Raw genomic sequence first — 20316 nt, 5'->3', positions numbered from 1 at the left:
CTCTGGAAAGCCACCTCCTGATCATGATTCGCTGTCTCCTCTTTGCAGAATGGCTACAGAGGTCCTTACCTCCCAAGAGCTGCTCCCAGATTCCTAGATTAAAAATGAGAGTAGGCTTTTTACCGCGGGAATGACTTACTCCTGTGAATTATTTCCATCGTTTTTATGACAGACCGGGAAGGCAGCCTGAAAACTAGCAACTTAGAGCAGCAAGCCCTCACGCAATGTGGGAGGGAAGTGAGGGCCAGTGGTGCTTGGCCAAGGGGTGGCCATTTGGGGGAGGGGGAGGGGCTGTGAGCCCTATTAGGTGAAGGGAAAGCTTAGGGGGCAGTGAGGCAGGGGGATTGGAAAGATTTGGAACCAAGAGAAAAAGGCAGACAAAGAAACTTTCAATCAAACTCAAAATCCCCACTGGCCACCCAATGGTGCTTTTGTGCAGTGACATGAAAGGGTCTGGGGGCTTCGGGAAGGGCCCGTTGGGGAGGGCGTGACTGGCCGTGAGTAATGAGCCTGGCCCCTCGGCCCTCTGTCTCCCCTGACAGGCCTCCATGTTCTGAGCTGCAGGAACAATCCCCTGATTATCCCTGTGGTCCACGACCTCAGCCAGCCCTTCTACCACAGCCAGGCGGTACGTGTGAGCTTCAGTTCACCCTTGGTCGCCATCTCGGGGGTGGCCCTCCGTTCCTTCGACAACTTTGACCCCGTCACCCTGAGCAGCTGCCAGAGAGGGGAGACCTACAGCTCTGCCGAACAGAGGTAAGGCACCCTGGGTCGGCTCGCCCTGGGCCGTTTTGTTGCCAAGTGGAGAAGGAGGGATTCTGGAACCGGGCAGCCACATGTGTTGCAGTGAAGAGTCTGTGTGTTTCTCCCTTCCCCATCCTCTGGCCTCTGGTCAGCTCTGCCTCTGGGCTCGGGAGGCCCACGCGTCTCTGAATCCCAGGGGTGAGGGAGGGTAGCAGGAATTACGTCGGGGAAAGAAGACCTCCTTCACCTGGCTCGCAGCCCCGGAGCTGACGGTGGCCTGCAGGATGACCGTGGGAGCATCACTTTCCCTCTCTGGGCCTCAGCGCCCTCCTTTGAATGAGGAGAGGAGAGGGGGTTTAGCTCTCTTTCAGCTCTGAAATGCTGGAACGTTCTGCTTCCTAAGTAGCACAGGCAAGAGCCATAACCCTCCTAAATTTAGGGGGATGCGTGGGGACTGCTGTTAACTTCATCCCGCTTCACTGCATATTTCAGGGTTGGGTAAACCTCTACATCTTCCCCACACCTGGCTCCTGAGAGATTCTCCCAGTGGTCTCGGTGTCTGTCTTTGAACTACATGACATTGCTCCGTCAGTACCTTTGATCTGGCATCTGTTAATGTACCTAGTTTGGAGCTAAGAGAGGATGCTGTTTCCTAGAAAGAATATGAGCTTTAATGATACTCTTACCTGGGTCTGAACCTGCCCCTTCCTGACTGTGTCCTTGGACAAGGCACTTCACTTCTCTGAGTCTCAGTTGTCTGTTTTGGAATAAAAACGGGTGATAATATCCACCCCATAGGGTGGCTGTGAGGATTAAATGGTGCACTGCAGGCGAAAGTGCTCTTACAAACTATTAAGCACTGTGCAAAGATAATGTATTGATAGAGAGTATTTATCACCACTTTCTGATGTGATGGTGGTGCTTTTCTGCACAGAATTCCGCAGAAAGTTCTTAGAGTTGAGCTGGGAGAAGCCTCGGAGCTCATCTGGTCCATCCACAGTGTCCAAACTTCCACGTTACCCTCTGGGTTTTCACAAGCGGAAGGACCGGTTCGGGGTCCCACATCATCTCTGACATTTGTTTAAAGAGTTGGGGTCTCTGTGGGCTCCCCCCGAGCGAGGCCCTCTGAAAGGCAATTCAGCCCCGACCTGTCTACCTGGGAGCAGGAGAGGAAAGAGGAGTGGGGAGGGGGACCCCAGCCTTTCCCACGCCCCTGCTACCACAGAGGACACAAAAGGTGGTTGCAAAACCCACATTGTTTTGCACCCACTGTCTCTAGCTTCTGTTGTGCAAAGTCTGTCGCAATCCTTCGGAGGGAAAAGAGCTCCTTAAATATCACTCATTGTTGTATTTCACCCTGAGAGGGCTTTTTCATCCCTGGCTCTCCAGGCTATAAAAGTAAGTTCATTCTCAGAACCCAGGGAAACAATGTCGACGGAAAATGCAAATCCACCAGACCTTCTCTGCAATGCTTTCTCATCCTTAGCCAGCCACCAAGACCATCGCCGAGTTCACTGAGCCCGGCACTGGCTTCTTTGAATCCTTAATTAGCAGTTCCCGTGCCCGAAGTAAACAGTAAGAAGTGTCTAACCTTGGAAGCTAGTCCCTCAACAAGTATGTGCTGAGTTCTTTGCCTTGCTGTGGAAAAGCACTTAACTGGAGCAGAACGTTCCAGGCCCTCCTCCTCTCTGGGCTTCAGTCTCCCCACGTGTGAAATAACGTCGGCGATGGATCCGTGTTCTCTGTGGTTCCTCTCAGTTCGAACAGTCTGTGATTCTCAAGAACTAGGAGGGGTGAGGGGAAGAGGAAGGGACCCACATTGGCTTCATTATCACCCCTGTCCAGTGAGGTATGGACAGAGTGAGCGAGTCAAGGCCATCCAGGCAATGGGAGGTAAAACCCCACTTTGTCTGCCCCTAAGAGCCACCCTGCCCACCAGGACCAGGCACATCCAGGAGAGAAAAGGATTTTTCCTGGCTGCTCACTTCTGAGCGTTTAAGTCGGTGAGATTGAGTTAAGTGATGGAGATGCAGCTGTCTTGGGATTATCAAAGCCTACGTGTTCTCATTCCGAGGGGCTCTGAAATTATATACTATATATATATATTGTTTTGTCCTGACGCTAACCTGCCCCCTGAAAGCTGCGAGGCTGGAAGAGAGTCTCTGGTTCTGCATCCTCATTTGACGATGGGAAACCGAGGGTCCGGGCGGGGGAAGTGTTTCCCAGAGTCGCCCAGTGGGTTAGGATGCAGAGCCCAATGGCATTGGAATCCAGTTCTCCGGACGTGCAGGTCAAAGCTCTTCCCTCCTCGTCAGAGGTGTCCACACAGCTGTGTCCTGGAGGCCAGACGAGGCCACAAACGACTTGTGTTTGTTTGGCCCTCATTCGGCCTCTTCTTTAGTTCGTTGTAGCATTTAACTATCAGGAGAGTAAGGATCAAAGATCACAGTTCTTCCTCCTCTTAAACACATCAGAGGACTTGCCCTCGGTCCCGCTCGGCAACGTGGGACGGGAGAACCTGCTCTGGCCGGCAGGTGGCCTCCCACTGACCACACCCCTCTGGGCTCAGCTGGCCATTCAGGTGGTCAGCCGGACCCGCAGCTGCTGACTTGGCCTCCCAGGCCTGCACCCACCACGTCACCGGGTCGCTTCTAGAGCTGCAAGGTAGAAGAGCCTTGTAGGGTCCCTTCCCGCCGGAGCCTCGTTTCTGGGCAGGAAAACGAGGCTTACCTTGGTCATTCTCTCAGCCTCGCTTCTCTAGCGACCCCGAAGCTGCTGTGCTAAGAGCAGTTTTCCCTTCGTTTTCCAGTGTCGAGCGAGCTGTCTTTCTTGGCTGTCCCCCGCCTGGGCAGCTCAGAACGATTTATAAACAGTCTGCCTGTTATTATCTCCACAGCCCATGGCATGATTGCAGCTAAGCAGCCACAGAAGTTAAGCCGTGGGTCAGGGGACAGAGCCAGGAGAGGAGCCCTCGCCAGCCCTTTAACCTCTGGCCTGCGCTGTCCTGGTTGAGGGGTACATACTATCCCCCATGATGCAGGACTGGGGGCCCTTTCAGTTGACCGCGGGGGCAGCAGTTGGAGGGCTGACTGGGATCAGTTAAGGACCCACCTCTACACTTGAGTCTCGAAGGAAATGAATTAAATATGGATAAGAAGAAAAGAAAATTCTTAAGTATCTGATTATCTCTGCACGGGGGAGAGGGGGTGTTTCCACCTTCACCCGGGCTGTGAGAATTTTATTGGTAAAATTACCTGTGTCCCTTCCCCCACTGGCAGTCAGCCACTTTCCTCCCTTCTGAGGAATGTCTTCTTCTCTCCCCTTCTTTTGTTATTTTTATTGACAGCCCATCACCGGTATGAAATCCTCCCCCCACTGTTTTTTTTTTTAACGAAGGCAGAGCCCTTTGTTTTGTTTTGTTTTCCTTGTTTTGATTTTTGTTTTTGTGTTTCCGAAATGACAGAGCTGCGTCAGGGAGTTATTTGGGAGGGCCAGTTGGGGTAATGTTTATCATTTTTGGACAATGTGTTCACACAATGTCCTTTCCAGCTAACGGGACAGCAAAAGGGAGAGAGCAGGGACTTAGGGACAGACAGGCAGATCCGAGCCGGAATCCTGTCCACGCCGAGTGTCTTTGGACAGGCAATTGAAACTCGCTTAGTCTTAATCTCTTCTTCTCAAAAATGGGAACAATAATACTACCTCGTGGAGTCACGGTGCGGATGCAGAGAAGATAATGTAGGTAAAACACAGCCGCCGATAGCTGTTACTATGAATTCCTTTTCCCCTTTCCTTCCTGTTCGTGCAGGCCAGGTTTAGAGAAATGTGCTGAAAAAGCAGGGACTCCACATTCCCTGAGGTGTGTTCTGGAGGACACTGGTCCTCAGAAACACGCCGCGAAGATAGGTGAGCAGAGCTTGGAAAATGAAGTGCGCACGAGTCCCTTCTGAAAGCCCACCACGTGCAGTAGAACCTTCAAGGTTCTGAGAAGTCCTGCGACGAAGAAAACTGACTGGCCTCATTGACCCAAAGCTGCCCTCCCCAGTGGAGCATAGACCTGTCTGGTCAGGTAACCCATATGACCAGTGAATGTCTTCCTTCATAGTAGAAAGAGCCAGAGGAGAGAGACCTCTGCCTTCTCATGGAGCTTCACAGCTGCTAAAGCATTTCTCCTGCCTTGACCTTTCAGCTCTGCAAACACGCTGAGCTCCAGCCCGTGCTGGACCTTTGCACGTGCCCTCCACTCTGCCTGGAATTCCTTGCGCCCCAAACCTTTGTATGGCTAATCCCTTCGTCTCATCCAGGGCTTAGTTCAGGTGTCCCCTAGGAGGCTTCCCCTGACCCCTCTGTGTGTAGTGTCCTGCCCGCCCCTCCCCTAACAGCCACCCTCTATAATGTCACCTGGGTGTGGTGCCCTTGCAATAGGCATCACTTTCTAAAACAAGCTTATCGATGACTTTTGGGGGGGCACATGTCCTCCCTCCTCAAATACACACGGTGACAGGCCTCTTTCACGGTAGCCCTGGCGTTTAGATCAGTGTCTGCTGCGCCGCGAGAGCCCCCAGGCAAGTGTGTTGAGTGGATGAGCCAGTGGCTGACACGTCCCCTGGTTTTGACAGTCTTGAGAGATGGATCATTTTATCACCTCCACTTGACAGAGGAGGAAACTGAGGCTCAGGGTGTTAACATAACTTTCCAAGATCAAACAAGGGATACGTGGCAGAGCTGGGGCTCCCACATTAGCCCACTTGCTAAGCCCTAGGTTCTTTCCATTCTAGGAAACCACATTTTCCAGTTTATCCTTTTCCTACAAAGAAGAACCTTAATAAGCCCAGAAGGAGGGAGGGTGCTGTTTTTATCTTAATGGCCCCCGTAGCCCAGAGAAGCCCAGAGCCATTGTCTTTCAAAAAGGGTTCCCAGAGCCCCCCTGGTGGTCATCAGATGGGAGCCCAGGGGCCTCCTGGGAGTGCAGAGCGAGAACGGCCAAACTGTAAGGTAAAGGTCAGAAGACTGGCTTGGAAGCTGGTAGCTTACAGAGTAAATCTATTTAAATTGGAACCATGTGGCTCTTTCCCCCAGCGCTTACACAACGTGAACAGATGCATTGTTTGGTGTCAAAGACCCTGCGTTGACTCCACAGCTACAGTCTCCACATGGAGCACCGCAGAGGCTGTCAGGGGCAGGAAAAGGGCGGAGGATCAGAACAGCTCAGCAAGTGTCACTTAATCCCACTCACCCCGCATTTCTGAAAGGGGGGGGGCGGTATGTGGAGACCGCAAAGCTCACATGGGTGCGTGTCTGAGACCGGCAGCTAAGGCTTGCCCTTGTCTGGGTATTTCTGAAGTGAATTTGTTGGTGATATGTTTGGGAGATGTTAGCGCCTCACACCCGCCCCCGCACCGCCCACCCCACTTATCCCACTTTAATTCTTACCATACTTTTGAGCAGGGGCTAGAGAGTGGGGCTGAGAACCACGTTCCTATAAAATCCTCAGTGGGGTAGCCTGGAAACTGGCACCAAGAAAAAAGTTGGGAATTTCTTCTTAAGTGGGTTTGACCACCCACCGCTCCTTGTGTCCCAGACAGAAACAGGAAAAAGAAAGCTTTGAGGCTCTGGATGGCAACCTGGCTATCTGTGCACACTGTATGCCAGGCGTTGTGTTCGACACCGATCAGAGGGGCAAGTTAGAGAGAACTGCCTCCTGGAAGCTTTCAGTGTTCAAAATCAACATCTCAACGTCTGCAAAGAGCTTGAGAGTTTTCGCAAGACACTGCCACCATTTGTTTCTTGGTATTTAGGAAACAGCTATTTCATGCAAGGCATTTTTATTGGCAGTGCGGAGTGTACTGAGGTGAAACAGGCATTATCTCTACCCTCAGGGAAGTTCTAGTCCAGGTGTGAGGTGAGGTTAACAGCAAGGACTTTGGAGTCACACATCTGGATGGGAACTTAAACAAGTAACTTGATCTGGCCGTCCCCGAGTTTTCCAACTGTAAAATGAATAACACTTAGCTCATAGGGTTGCCGTGAGGATGGGTGAGCTCATGTATATAAGCAATCGGTGAATAGTCACTAATGTTATTAAGCGTCTGCGTGACGGTAACATGAGGGGAAAGATCACCTAAGCACAGGGGCTTTATGTTTTTTCCGTTTCCTTAAGGGTTAGCACACATCCCGGCACATGGTTGGCACCCAGGACCTGTGTTTTCAATGCATGAAGCAAGAGACCAGGCTTTGAGAGAAAGGAGGGCCCAGTGCGGCAGGGGAGCTTGCCTGGGACACGAGAAAGCTTCCTGTAGAAACTTACATGGAGCTCGGACTTGAAGATGAATGGCGTGATCTCTGCACAACTGCGCTAACAATTCATAAGTCACTTTACAGTTTATAAAGGACTTCTCCTTTGAGCACCTCAGGCGAATCTCATGGACCTATAGGTTGGCCGAATTTGAGAGTACACTGAAGCTGAGAGAGGCGATGTGCTTTACCTAAGTTAGACAGCTTCTAGGTAATAGAGCATAGGTTTATTCATACCAGTAGCTACCACTTATTGAGTGCTTTTATGTGCCAGGAATTCCACTCGGTGCTTCTGCTGAACCATCTGATTTAATTCTCACAGCGCCCCTCGGAAGTGAGTGCTATTATAAAATACGAAGAGGCTTTCATTCAACTCAGTGCCTGGCAGATAAGAGACTCAAAGAACACTTGCCGGAATCATAATGATCCCCATTTCGCAGACGGAAAAACTGAGGTTCTGCAAGGTTTGAAGATTCATAACGTGTAAGGTTTTCAAGCTGTAGGATTTGAACTCCGGTTTGTCTGTTTCCATAACTTGTGCTTTTAGCGATAACCTTTGACCACTGCCTCCAGGGTCTTGTTCACTCTCTGCGTCTCCACTTTCAGCCTCCGGAGATTTGGAGAGGAAGCCCGTGAGGTGTTTTGTCTTCCAGCTGGAGTGCAGTCGTCCTGCAAGAAAGCGCCCACTTACCCTCTTGTTTCTTTCCTCCTCAGCTGCGTGCACTTCGCCTGTGAGGCCGCTGACTGCCCGAAGCTGGCTGTGGAGAACGCTTCTCTCAACTGCTCCAGCAGTGACCGCTACCACGGTGCCCGGTGCACTGTGAGCTGCCGGACGGGCTACGTGCTCCAGATACAGCGGGATGATGAGCTGATCAAAAGCCAGGTGTGCGCAGGTGCCGGGCTCAGAGCTCCTCTCCAGCCCGGGAAAGGCTGAGCGGATGTGGAACCTGCTCTCTGCCGACTCCTCAGCGCTTAATGTACTGCTGCCCCATAGTAGATGCTCAATAAATAGGTGTGGATTGAATGAATGAGGGAGTCGATCTGGGATTTCTGAGACAGTGGTTCCTGTGCAGAGGAGCATACAACATGTACCAGGGTCCCCATATAGGTTGCAAATCTGGAAAGCCGTGGGCTGAGCATGGATTTTGGACTGAAACCGTCACAGTCAGAACTCTGCTACAGTCGAATGGGCTGCTTTCGGAAGAGGTGAACCCTCTGTCAGTGAGGTGCTCGTTCATTCATTCAAACATCTGCACACTGGGAACCAGATACTATAGTAGGTGCTAGAGAAAAAAGGGTCACTGAGATAAACCTAGTTCCTCCTCTCAAGGAGCTTAGTGACTAGTGACCACAAGCAGAAGATGAGTGAGTGGTGACCTCACAGTGTGCTGAACACCATAAAGGGAAGCGCAGGGTGTCGTGGAAGCACGGGGGGAGTCAAGGAAAGCTGCCTGGAAGAAGCGACATGAAAACCGAGAACCAGAGAGACAGACAGAGGGGCACGTGTTGTGGGGAGGGAAGGAGGCAGGCTCTGGGCACGGGCAGGAATGGTGTGTGGGTGCCCATTGGTGACCAGGAGCACACCACAGACAGGTGTTTCTCTTACTGAACTCCCCCAAGCAATGAGGCTGGAGGGGCAAGCGGGTTGCGCTGGTGCAAGGCCCCGTTAGCTTGGCCAGAAGTTTGAGGGTGGTCTTCAGGGCAGCAGGGAGCTGTTGAAGGAAGTGGCGTGGTCAGGTCATGGTGGATAAAGGTCCTTCCAGTGGCCCACCTGGGTGTGGCTTGGAGTCTAGCAGAAGACCGGCCGCAGGGAGAGCCGTCGGGAAGTCATCCGAAGAGCATGTGGAAGGGGGATGAGTCCTGCATGGTGAGCGTAGTAGCAGCAAGTGGACTTGAGATGTGGCAGAACGTTGCTTCGGCCAGTGTGGCTATGGGGTCTCGGGTGGGTGACGGGAGTGACAGTTAGTTAGGTCCTGAGATCTGGGGATTCCAGGTGCAGCCTCTCGGGGGGGGGGGAGCCCTGCCAGCGGACCCCCGCTTCGTGCTCCAGGCACACAGGGCACGTTCCTTGTTGCTGGGAACACCTGTTTGCGCGGTCCCCGTGGGACCTCTGGGACCCTCAACTGCTTGTCTTAGACACCTGCTTCTGTGTGTCAGACACGGAAGGTCTGAAGCCCCGTGGAAACAATTAAGCTGGTTTTGGCAGTGAGGGACCTCTCCTCCCTCGGCCGTGTGCTTAAGAGGGGAAGAGCGTCCTATGCTTTTAAAATCCCAACTCAACGTTTGGCATCCCCGATCCCCTGGGATTTGGCAGCTCCCTCCTTGAATGGAGGCCTCCGTGCCGGCTGCCGATGCCAGCCCCTCCCTTGGCTCCGTAGCACGGCCTCGCCCTTCCACGCCTAGCCCCTGCCGTCTTCTAGTTTGGGTCAAATCCCTGTCGACCCTTTCGTTTTCCCAGGCTCGTTCCTTCTCCACGTCTACCTCTCCCAGCTATTGAACCATCGCATCTCAGAGTAGGGAGTGGCTCTTAGAGCAATCCTTGGGTTCAACGCCAAAGGGACAACTCAAGGAAAAGGACCTTGCCACGATCTCATAGCACAGAGGACCAGATCCAGCTCTCCGGTCTCCCCCGGCGATGCCCGCTCTGTGCCAGGCACTAGAGGGTGAAACACAGTCTCCTCCAGGGCCAAGACAAGATACAAAGATCCACAGCCAGCGTCCCCCTGCTGTGCCGTGTTTCAGAGGCTATTTCGTGAAAGAAGCCCTCAGGCCCCCTCAGCAACAGAATGGGAATAATGGTCTGAGAGACTCTCCAGACAGCAGCGATGAAGGGCCCGGGCTCAGTTCCCGCTCATCCTTTTTTTTTCCAGCTGTGTAACTTGGAGCGAATCACTTAATGTCTCTGAGCCTCAGTTTCTGCAGCTGTAAAGTGGGAACTGAAGCACCCCCTTCAAACAGTTGTTGGGATCACGGAAAGGGAGCTCGAGTTCAAACGGCGAACGTTGATCTGCGGGCGCCTGGCAAGAGCCTGCGCCGCTGCCTGGGGGAGAGGGGGGTTTCGCCCCGTTCGGGGGGTTCCCTTTGCTGTTCCTCACCGTGTCTGCCCCCCGCCTTTCAGACAGGACCCAGCGTCACGGTGACCTGCACGGAGGGCAAGTGGAACAAGCAGGTGGCCTGTGAGCCAGTGGACTGCGGCGCCCCGGACCAGCACCACGTCTACGCTGCCTCGTTCTCCTGCCTCGAGGGTACCACGTTCGGCAGCAAGTGCTCCTTCCGTTGCCGCCACCCGGCGCAGCTGAGAGGTAGCGCCCTTCCCGTGGGCATGGGGGCCCTGGAGGCCGCTCCCAGGTCCTCCGGCTGGGGCTCAAGCACTAGGGGGTGGACGGGGTTTAGGGTTTTCTCTGTGTTTCGGATTCCTTGCTGCCCGTTGTGTCTATGTAGACTGCCTTGCGGTTCAGCTGAGGGGAAAGTGGAGTATGGATGCGTATGGCACCTCTTTCAAATCTTGCAAAAGAGGAAAGAGACAAGAAGGAGGGGAAGGAGGGGAGAAGGAAGGATTGGAACTGATGTGACTAGTTCACTGGCTAGGTTTAGGGCCCAGTAAGCCTGGGAGGTAAGTAGTAGTATTTTTCTCACTTTCGCAGAGGAGGAGATCCAGGCTCCGAGAGGTGAAAGCAATTGTCCAAGATCATGCTGTCCATGGGAGGCTCCACCATGGGGCCCAGGCCTGTCTTTTTCCAAAGGCCGCTGCTTCTCCTTAGGAAGGGCTAGCTCAGAGAGGAGTGGGTCTGGGCGGCAAGTGCTTACGGGGATCTCGTGGGCAGGGTGCTAGGGGTATTTGGGTGAGTAAGACACAGTCTGGCGAACTGGAGAAGAGGACTTATGTTGGAAATGAGTGAGAGGCTGGCCTGGGTGACCTAGACTGTCAAGACTAAAAGGGCTCTTTAAACTAGTCAGGAATAACTGATTATTGGAAAGATGGTGCAACTGAGGTCCAGTGAGAGGAAGGAAGGAACTTGTAGAAAATCGCAGAGCAAGTTAGCGGCGTTATCAGAACGCCGCTCTTGGCTTCTAGTTGCGTATTGGATTTGGACACTGTACTCAGCTCTCACAGGTGCCAGGACTCTCTCCTTTGCTTGGTTTATCGGAGGAAACATTGCTCCTTTATCAGACACCCCAAATGGTATCTCACTAAGCAGGTGTCCTACTTTGGGGTTCATCATTCTATAGAGTGGGAACGAGTGGACTTCTGTGGGGTGGGGGTGGTTTGGAGGGAGGTGTGTAAATCCCCTTCAGCTTAGATGTCATATTGCAAATGCATGAGTTTCAGGCATTTTGATGATTAGAGAAAGTCAATAGTGTCCCCAGATTTTCAAGGCAGTACAGAACTTCAAAAGATTACTACACATAGTAAGACTCAATAAAGTGTATAGGCTGCGTGGCTGGATAAATTGATGAAAGTAATACCGTAAGAAATGTTTCTTTTAAGAAATGAATGAAGGACCCGGCCATCTCACTAAACTGCCCCAAAAGAAAAGCAGGAAACACCTCTGGGGTACATCCTTTAGGTCCCCTCTTTTTTTTTTTTTTTTTTTTTTTTTTACCCAAGAAGATTTGAATGTAAAATCATTTTATTTGAGCTGCTGTAGAGATTGAGATCTGAGAGAGGTGAAGAGACCAGTGGAAACTGTAAACCCTCCATCTTTCAGGTTACCTGAGCCCTTCCCTTGGCCCCATTTGCCCAGAAGTGGGACCTGTTAATAACTCCAGACGAGGAAATCACACTGCACCTCTCAGTCAGAGGCCCTTGGGAAAGGGAGGTGTATAAATTAGCATTGATTATTACAGCCCTCATTGTGGCTAATAATAATCCTTAATCAAAATGATTCAGGCCCTTCTACCATTGCTTCTCTGCTTGACTCTGGTGGTGGGGGGTGAGCCTACCATGCAGACATGGCCCCAGGAGGACCGCCATTTTGATCGTCGTTGGTACCCACTTTGCTCTTCCCTTGAAAACACAGGGCAGCATCTCGCCAGTGGCCACACTGACCCACCGGGACCCACTGGCATACCATGCCCTCGGTTCTCAGCATCGTCTGATGTTCAGATTCCAGGTTTTGACGCTTTGACTTGGATCTTCTGGCAGCAAAAACTGGGCAGAGGTCCTTTTACCTCTCTCCTGAGCTTGTTAATGATGCCTCCCTTCTTAAGCCAGAAGATAAAGAGGAGATCAAAACAAAATTTTACCACATTCCTTGTTTGCTTCCCTTTCCTCCCTTCGTTTTTTCCTTTCCCTGCAGCGTGATTTGAGCAAAAAGAATGTGAGCTTTCGTCAGACAGGCTGGGATTCCACTCCAGGTTCCCCCCCCAGCTGTTTGATCTTAGGAAAGCAATTTCACATCCTTGAGCCTCAGTACTCTCCTCTGTAAGATGGCTGTAAGAGCAGCCACGTTGAAGTGTCATGTTGAGAATTAAAAGAAATGGTGTGTACAAAATGCCGGGGCCAGAGAAAGTGCTTAGTAAATACTTATCTCCAAGGGGCACCCTTATGCGTATCCCGGCAGCGGCTACCCTCTCGGCCCCCGACCTCTTTGTCCCACGGAGGCCTTAGTCTTGGGAGCTGTGGAGACGCGATCCATCCTCCAGGCTCCTCTCAGGACCTGGAGCTTAGTGTCCTCAGTCAAACAGCCACCACCCAGGAAGAGCACTGAGTGTGGCCCTAAAACTGGTCTAATGTAGGTAGCGCCACAAACTCACTTCCCCTCAGAATCCAGGTGCACACAAAGCACCCCGCGAACTCACAGCCCTAGAATCACTCCCGCCAAGGTCCTTTATCAAATGACCACTAAAAGCACAGACCAAACCTACAGACATGCACGAGGGAAAAAGTACTCTCAAGTTGAAAAATGTCCATTTCAAAATCAAAATCATAAATGTTCAATTAAATGGCTAAAATTGCAACGTTGCTTCCATGACCTCGTCAGCCTCACCTCAACCATGTGGGGTGCCCTGGAGAGCAATTCTGGAGTGGAGCTTCTGAAGCAAGCATGTGCTCATCCTACAAAAATCTTTCTAGGGACTGCCCTGGCGGTCCAGTAGTTCAGGCTCCGCGCTTCCACTGCAGGGGGCGTGTGTTCGATCCCTGGTAGGGGAACTAAGATCCCGCACGACGCATGACACGGCCAAAAGAAAGAAATCTTTCTAAAAGACCCACTGTCTACTTCTGTCTAACCTCAGATTTCAACTCAGTCTATTCACTAGTTTCCAGAAGACACCTAATACCATGGAGCATCTTCTGATTTCTTAGACTCTCCTGAAGATAGGGACGTGAGGGGAATGCCCACAACCTGCTCTCTTCCTCACCCCTTGCCCTCTCCCTCAGAATCCTGTCCTGACCTCCCTTCCTCGAGGAATTTCACATCCTCTCTCAGGCAGAGACCCTTTCATCTTTCTCAGAAGCAGATAGCCAGCCCTGGAGGATTCCACTTTATCACGAGGGTCTCATCGGGGCATCTTCCTCATAAAAACAGGGTCACCCCCAAAGAGGAATTCTCATACCACTCCTCAGAGAGTGCTGCTTTCTTCCTCTTATCATCCTCCTACTTTGGAGATAACAGGGTCTAGGATGTCACTGGGTCCAAACCACCACTAGGTGCTGACGATAAAGCACTACACAAATCCTTCCTGGGGACCTGAGCACTGTGGAGAAGAAACTTGTTCAAGATCACACAGCTGCGTATGAAGCCGCCTTTAGATATGAGCAGGGATAACAATACAGACCGGGCAGCAGTTTTATCTCTTAGATAATTCTTCCCGTCTCCCTCCCTCCCTGGCCCCCACTCCACTCTGCATGGTGGCTCAAGCTTCCCGAGTCAAGCCTAGTCTTACTTCAGGGTTCTTAGCTGCTGCCCCAGCAGCCCTTTGGCCTTTTCGAAACCATGCCCCTCAACCCAGAACTCCCATCAAACCCTGAAACGGAGGGCAGAGCCGGGAGAAGCCTAAGAGGTCACCAAGGCTAATCATTTCATTGTGCGATGCAGAAACCGAGGTCCAAGACAGGGAGGCATGTATGCAAGGTCACGTATGAGTTACCATCAGCACTGGGGCCAGAAGGTCACCCAGGGGTCCTGACCCTAGAGATGGTGCCCTCTTGCTAGGTGCGCCATTCCCACCAACCTGGTGAAACAATCCCACTTTTGCATTCCCCAGCCCCTCCTATATGGCAGGTGTCCAACGGTCCAGGCTCTTTGCTCCCTCTTCTTAAGACATCCTCCATCAGTTATCCCTGTCTGTGACTGCATCGTAGCACATTCTTTTTCTTTGTGTCTAACATACGGGGCCTCTTGGTAAAGAAATTTGGAAGTGAGCAAGTGAGCGACACCGTTCTGGACAGCGGGGAGGGGGAAGGAGTGGTGAAATCTTACTCTATGCCTAGTTTTGATTGGGGGATACTTCACTCGTCCACAGTCCTGATTCCGTGAGGTTTTCTCTAGACAGCAGTTCTTCTTTGGCCATGCTCTTGGGTGCAAGCTCTGTAGCGGGGTCAAGAGAGCACGCAGGAGTCAGACAGACCTGGAGTGAGCCCTGGCTGTAGTTTGAACAGCTCACTTTCCCACTCAGGGACTCACTTTTCTCACCTACAAAATGGGATTAATGACAAATTGGATTATTAGGAGGATCAAGGAGACGGGCGCCAGTAATTCTTCCTAGGCCTGCCTCGTAGACTCAATCACAGACAGCTATTGGTAGAATTCCTTTCGGACATTTAGTGGGGGAGGGGAAATGGACAGTTACATAATCAAAATGTAATCTGACTCACCCAGGCTGGAGCTGAGAGAGCCCAGTTTTACTGAGCAAATGATGCGTTTTGGGACTGCCAAGCCCAGCTCAGATTTTCTCTTTAACTCCTTGGGATTCCAGGAGCCTAGAAATGTGCTTTTAGGACTAAAATCGGCAGACGCTTGCATGCTTCTCCTGGTACCTCCATCTCTCCTGCCTCAGCTTCTCCCTGCCTTTATGCAGCCCTAGCACTGGGTGAGGCCTCTTCTCTATTTGTCTTCCTTGTTCTTCTTCTTCTTGCACTGTCACTTCTGTCAAGGTCTGTTTCTTAACAGGAGCAATGAAGCTGAATCTCGTCCCAGTTCTACCTTTGGCTAATACAACCTCCTGAGTGCTGGTTTGTCCTTATCCAAAGGATATGGTTTGTCCTGGTCCAGCTACCTGCATTTTTGTTCTCTTAATACAGTGGCCGATATCCCTCCACATCCTAAAATATTAGAGCTGGACAAGAACTTAAAGACGGCTTTGGTTTAGGGACAGAGAGGTTAGGTGACTTGTTCAAGGTCACACGTAGATTCATAATATTCCACGCATTGAACAAATGGATACTGAGGGCTTACTATGTGCTTGCCACAGGGGAGGTTCTGGGAATAAAGGAATGAACGAGGCCAAGTCCCAGACCTTAGGATGTGGGCAATGCAAACACCCTATACAAGGCATTAAGAAAACCAGACATAGGTCTCCTGGCACTTCCCTCCTTGTATTCTACTCTAGGTTAATTTCAATCTTAAAGGCACTCTCAAGGAAATGGGGTCTTCTAGATACTCTTTAAAATACAATAATAGGGCTTCCCTGGTGGCGCAGTGGTTGAGAGTCCGCCTGCCGATGCAGGGGACACGGGTTCGTGCCCCGGTCCGGGAAGATCCCACATGCTGCGGACCGGCTGGGCCCGTGAGCCATGGCCGCTGAGCCTGTGCTCCACAACGGGAGAGGCCACAACAGTGAGAGGCCCGCGTACCACCAAAACAAACAAACAAACAAAAAGATATATTTCTTTTGACAGTACATTTATAATTATTTTAATACTCACTAGAGATTGAAATTTCCTTAGCCTGTAGACAGGCTGAGCAAGATTCATTTTCCTGACTTTAAATGATGAACAAACAAAAAGTACAGGGTCACATAACTTTCTGACACCGTCTCTGACATCGGCACTCTTCCCTCAACCGGGGATTCCAGGCTCAGAAATGCCTTCACCTCGTGTCCTGAGTCATGTTCTCCCAGGAAACACAGGGAGAGGAATGAGAAAAGGAGGCATGGAAATGATAGAAGCGTCAGGATCTCTTCTAAAGCCAGTTACGTCTCTGGGCAGCTGGAGCTTAGTCCCGCTGGAGAGGAGTGGGAGACAGGGTAGAACATTCCTCTGGAAACTGTCTTGTTACTGCCCCAGCTCCTTCACCGGTTGAGTGCTACTTCCAGGAGCACGGACACCTCAGCGCCGTGAGCTTGCCCTGTGTGCAGCAGAGCCTCCCTGGTCAGAACAAAAGGCCTCCAGCGACAGATGGCTGGAGGTGCAGTAGGCATCCTTCAACGTATAGAGGTCAGAGCCAAGGGGACGAGGGCAGAGCATGGAGAGCGGCGTCCTACCTACTTTCTCCAAAGCCCCAGGGTGGCTGCAGGGTGGCGGCCACAGCTAGGGCGTGGAGATGCTGATTCTGCACCGTGCAGTGCTTGCTGCGAGGTGGGGCATGTCCATGGTCCTGAATCACCGGTTCCTGCTTTCGCGTGCTGCTTCTTTTGACTGTGGTGCACGGCTAACTCCTATTTACCCTCTCCCAGAATGTTCATTTCTGGTTTGCATTTTCTCTCTTGATTAACATTTTGCGATCTTTGTGTTAGTTTGCCACAAAGGAACCATGACTTCTGCTTCCCCGATCTGTGATTTGCATAGCTGGTAGGGTGTATTTTTAAAGCACCTCAACCCTTTCTCCAGAGGTATTTTATCCTTCTTGGGAAATTTAGAGAGGGTGTGCTTCCCTTATCCTTTGTGGCTGCCCTCCCCACTGAGTGCTTGCTAAGCCGGGGCTCTCCCAAACACTGCTCCCGTCACAACGGCCAAGCGAAGAAGCAGTTTATGGTCTCTGCTATTCCGGAGCCTCTCTGCTTCTGTGGAAGCCAAATGAGTCATCCATCCACACCCTTTTCTTCTTTTTACTTGATGTAGAAATATCTGTAGTTTGCAGTGTCACAGTTTATCAACGTGGAATCCTCTGTGGGGCTCGCAGACCCTAAACTGTCTTGTACTCCCCAGATGACTCACACAGACACAGGAGGAGAAAGAAGAAAGTGAGCGGGGAGAGAAGCAACAGAGGAACCTACACACCCTCCCACCTTTCTTCTCTTTCATGCTTTATTTCTCTCCATAGTACTTCCCACCTTCTAGCCTACTAACTAGTTTGCTCTTTTCGGATATTTTTGTGTATTCCTCCCTATTCCACCAGAACATAAGCTCCAAGAGGGCAGGGTTTGGGTTTTGTTTTGTTCACTGCGTCGTCCCAACGTAGACAAGAGTAGCTGGCACATAGTAGGCGCTAAATAGATCCTTGTTGAATGAATGAAGGCTTCCATGCGACCGCCTATGGTCCTTTGAGGTCTGCTACTGAAGGCAAAGGTTAGGAGGGAGAGAGGGGGGAGGTGAGGAAGAAAAGAAGAGGGAGGGAAGGAGGGAGAGAAGAAGCAAATAAGGAATTCGACAGCACTTCTTCCTTGGCAGCGCAGTTCATAAATGTTGTTTCAGCTTATCTTCTCATCACCCTGAAAGGCAGGAGCAATTGCTTTCTCTCTGTAGATAGGAGACTTGGGGCTTGGCTGTCTCAGAATAGATCCCGAGAGCTGTGCTGAGCAAGTATAGCCAAGTTGCCATTAAAAACCACAAAATCAGCTTTCAACCCCACTTTAGTCTTTTACTAACCAGGAGGACTTGGTCAAGTCTCTTGTCTCTCTTAAGCCTCTGTTTCCAAATGGGAGTCATGCTACTCAGAGCACTGTGGTGAGCGTAACTGAGATCACACCGCAGAAGTACTCAGTACGTCGTAAATGATCAGTAAATATCAGTTCCATCCCTATCCCCCTCTCCAACTTCCAAATCCCGGAGCCGCCCGTGTGATTCTAGTCCTGGTTGTCAACACCTTTCAAAAATAACGGGGAAGAGGAGAGTTTGGTTGAGAGATCCAAGTTTCAGGTCCATCTGTCATTGTCTTGGGGAGGTTTGGGGCAGGCTGTGCATCGATAATATATGACCTGGCGGTGAAAAGCCTGACTCCCCGTGTTTTACTTTTATGTGTAACGTTCCCCATCAGGCCGGCTTCCCGATGGCAGTCAGCACGTCTGCTGGAGCTGGCACGGGCTGTGGGGGACACGCTCATCCCTCGGCCGCTTTGGCAAAGCTCCACTGAATACTGGGGCCTGGAAAGAAAATCAGACCTCCGGATACCACAGCGCTCTCGCTTCTAGGCACAAGGGGGGCTAGGACACATACAGGGGTACAGGGCTCAGAGAGGGAGCGGCAGCTAGAGGTCACACAGCACACTGATCTCAGAGGTCGGAGATGATTCCGATAGGAGCTGGCTCTGCCAATTATGAGAGGGCACGTGCCTTCATCCCTGGGCTCGAACGTCCGTGGCAAAGGAGGGAGGATGGACTGAAGGATTATGGAGTTCTCTTTTCTATGCCGTATAAGAGGTTTCAGAATCAAGAGTCAGGAGCCTTGGATTTGAATTCACTGTAGACGTGGGGTACGTCACTCCCCAAGTTGCATCTGCTTTTTTGTGTGTGGCAGCTCTTTCTCTCCCTAGGTTCCTCAGTTATAAGTGGAAGGGTCTGGAATTATATGTGAAAGATCCTCTGGTTCTTCAAGTCGGCTTCAGTCCAGGCAGTGCTTGCATTGGGCTATCAGAGACCACCCTCCGCCCCCCGCCGACCCCACCCCCACCCCCCGCTAACCCTGCCTGCCTGTGTCCTCCAGGCAACAACAGTCTCCTGACCTGCATGGAGGACGGGCTGTGGTCCTTCCCAGAGGCCCTGTGCGAGCTCCTGTGCCTGGCTCCACCCCCGGTGCCCAACGCAGACCTCCAGACGGCCCGCTGCCGGGAGAACAAGCACAAGGTGGGCTCTTTCTGCAAGTACAAGTGCAGACCTGGGTACCACGTGCCCGGCTCCTCCCGGAAGTCAAAGAAGTAAGTGGGGCTGCAGAGGCAAACTCACACGTGCCTGGGGTGGGGGAGAGCCAGGTCTGGCTGTCTGGTTAGAAGGAAGTGCCCACTTCTCTGCTAGGGACAGTACCCACCATTCCTCCCATTCTCTCTGGTGGGAATCTAGAAGGATATTGTTAACAACTGCCTGCTGGCTGTGTGCCCTCAGGCAGGTGACTTGACTTCTCTGGGCCTCTATTTTTCATCAATAAGATGGGGATGATAATAACAGTTACCACATAAGATTGCTGTGAAAAATGAATGAGGACGTATATGTAACGTGCTTGCAAAGTGCCTGGTGTATAGTAAATGGTGGGTATTGATACCATCCTGCGCCAGGATCCATCGGAGGAGATGGGCCAGCAGGGCTTGAATTTTATTTCAGTCCACAGGTAACTCTTGCTTGGCCCTGAGAAAGGAATGTTTACCTTAACCCCTACCCACCCCACAGGACAGGCAGGGAATCAGGAAGGGGAAAGGGAGACGTGAGGCCAACCGGCTCCAGAGAAACATGGGTGCAGAGCGTGGCTCCAGCCATTTGGTCCCTGAGATGTCTCTTCTTTTATCTCTTCCTTGAAGACGGGCCTTCAAGACCCAGTGCACCCAAGATGGCAGCTGGCAGGAGGGGGCCTGTGTTCCTGTGACTTGTGACCCTCCTCCACCGAAATTCCACGGGCTCTACCAGTGCACTAATGGCTTCCAGTTCAACAGCGAGTGCAGGGTCAAGTGTGAAGATAGCGATGCCACCCAGGTGAGACTCCTTGAACTTGAGGTCTATACTTAGGTCCCGCTCCTCTCTGCTTACCAAAAACCGGCCAGTGTTTTAAGAACCACGTCCTCTAGGAGACTCTCTACGGATGCCAGAATCGTATAATAGCAACATCAGCAACGCAGACGTAAGGAGCTGGGTTCTCGCCATCTTTCTTTGTAATCTCTCTGAACCTCATTGCCCTGCCTGTATCGCTGCATTTTACTGGTTCAGAGAGTCTTAGCTCTGAACCCCTACGAAAGAAATCACGTGTGGAATCCCAGTGTATGAAGTCGATCCGCGTTAAGGAGTGACCAAGGCTGTTTGGCCAACTTTCTACCACCGTCACCACTTATGTTGGTCCCTGAAATACTTAAAATCATGACTTTCACTATCTTGAGACATCAACTGGCTCCTCAAGCATAAAGAGAAAGGGAGCCATATTTAGACTAGATGTACAGCTTTGAGGATACTATGGAAGAAGGAAGGACAGAGAGAGAT

At 51.5% G+C, this 20316-nt stretch overlaps 1 protein-coding gene across 2 annotated transcripts in view; it reads left to right on the top strand.

Annotated features, from left to right (window-relative positions):
* The window catches only part of PAPPA (pappalysin 1), a 255679-nt gene that overhangs the window by 175253 nt on the left and 60110 nt on the right, over positions 1-20316 (top strand). For both annotated transcript variants that reach the window (XM_059071226.2, XM_067040877.1), the window contains exons 13-17: positions 543-756; positions 7753-7921; positions 10157-10340; positions 18842-19052; positions 19647-19818. In XM_059071226.2, coding sequence (XP_058927209.1) covers positions 543-756; positions 7753-7921; positions 10157-10340; positions 18842-19052; positions 19647-19818 — 950 coding nt within the window. The remainder of the gene's footprint in view (positions 1-542; positions 757-7752; positions 7922-10156; positions 10341-18841; positions 19053-19646; positions 19819-20316) is intronic.

Source organism: Kogia breviceps, chromosome 8, assembly GCF_026419965.1.
Source record: "Kogia breviceps isolate mKogBre1 chromosome 8, mKogBre1 haplotype 1, whole genome shotgun sequence".
Classification (NCBI taxonomy): domain Eukaryota; kingdom Metazoa; phylum Chordata; class Mammalia; order Artiodactyla; family Physeteridae; genus Kogia; species Kogia breviceps.
Note: the sequence above shows the minus strand (reverse complement) of the source record. Positions and strands in the feature narration are given on the sequence as shown.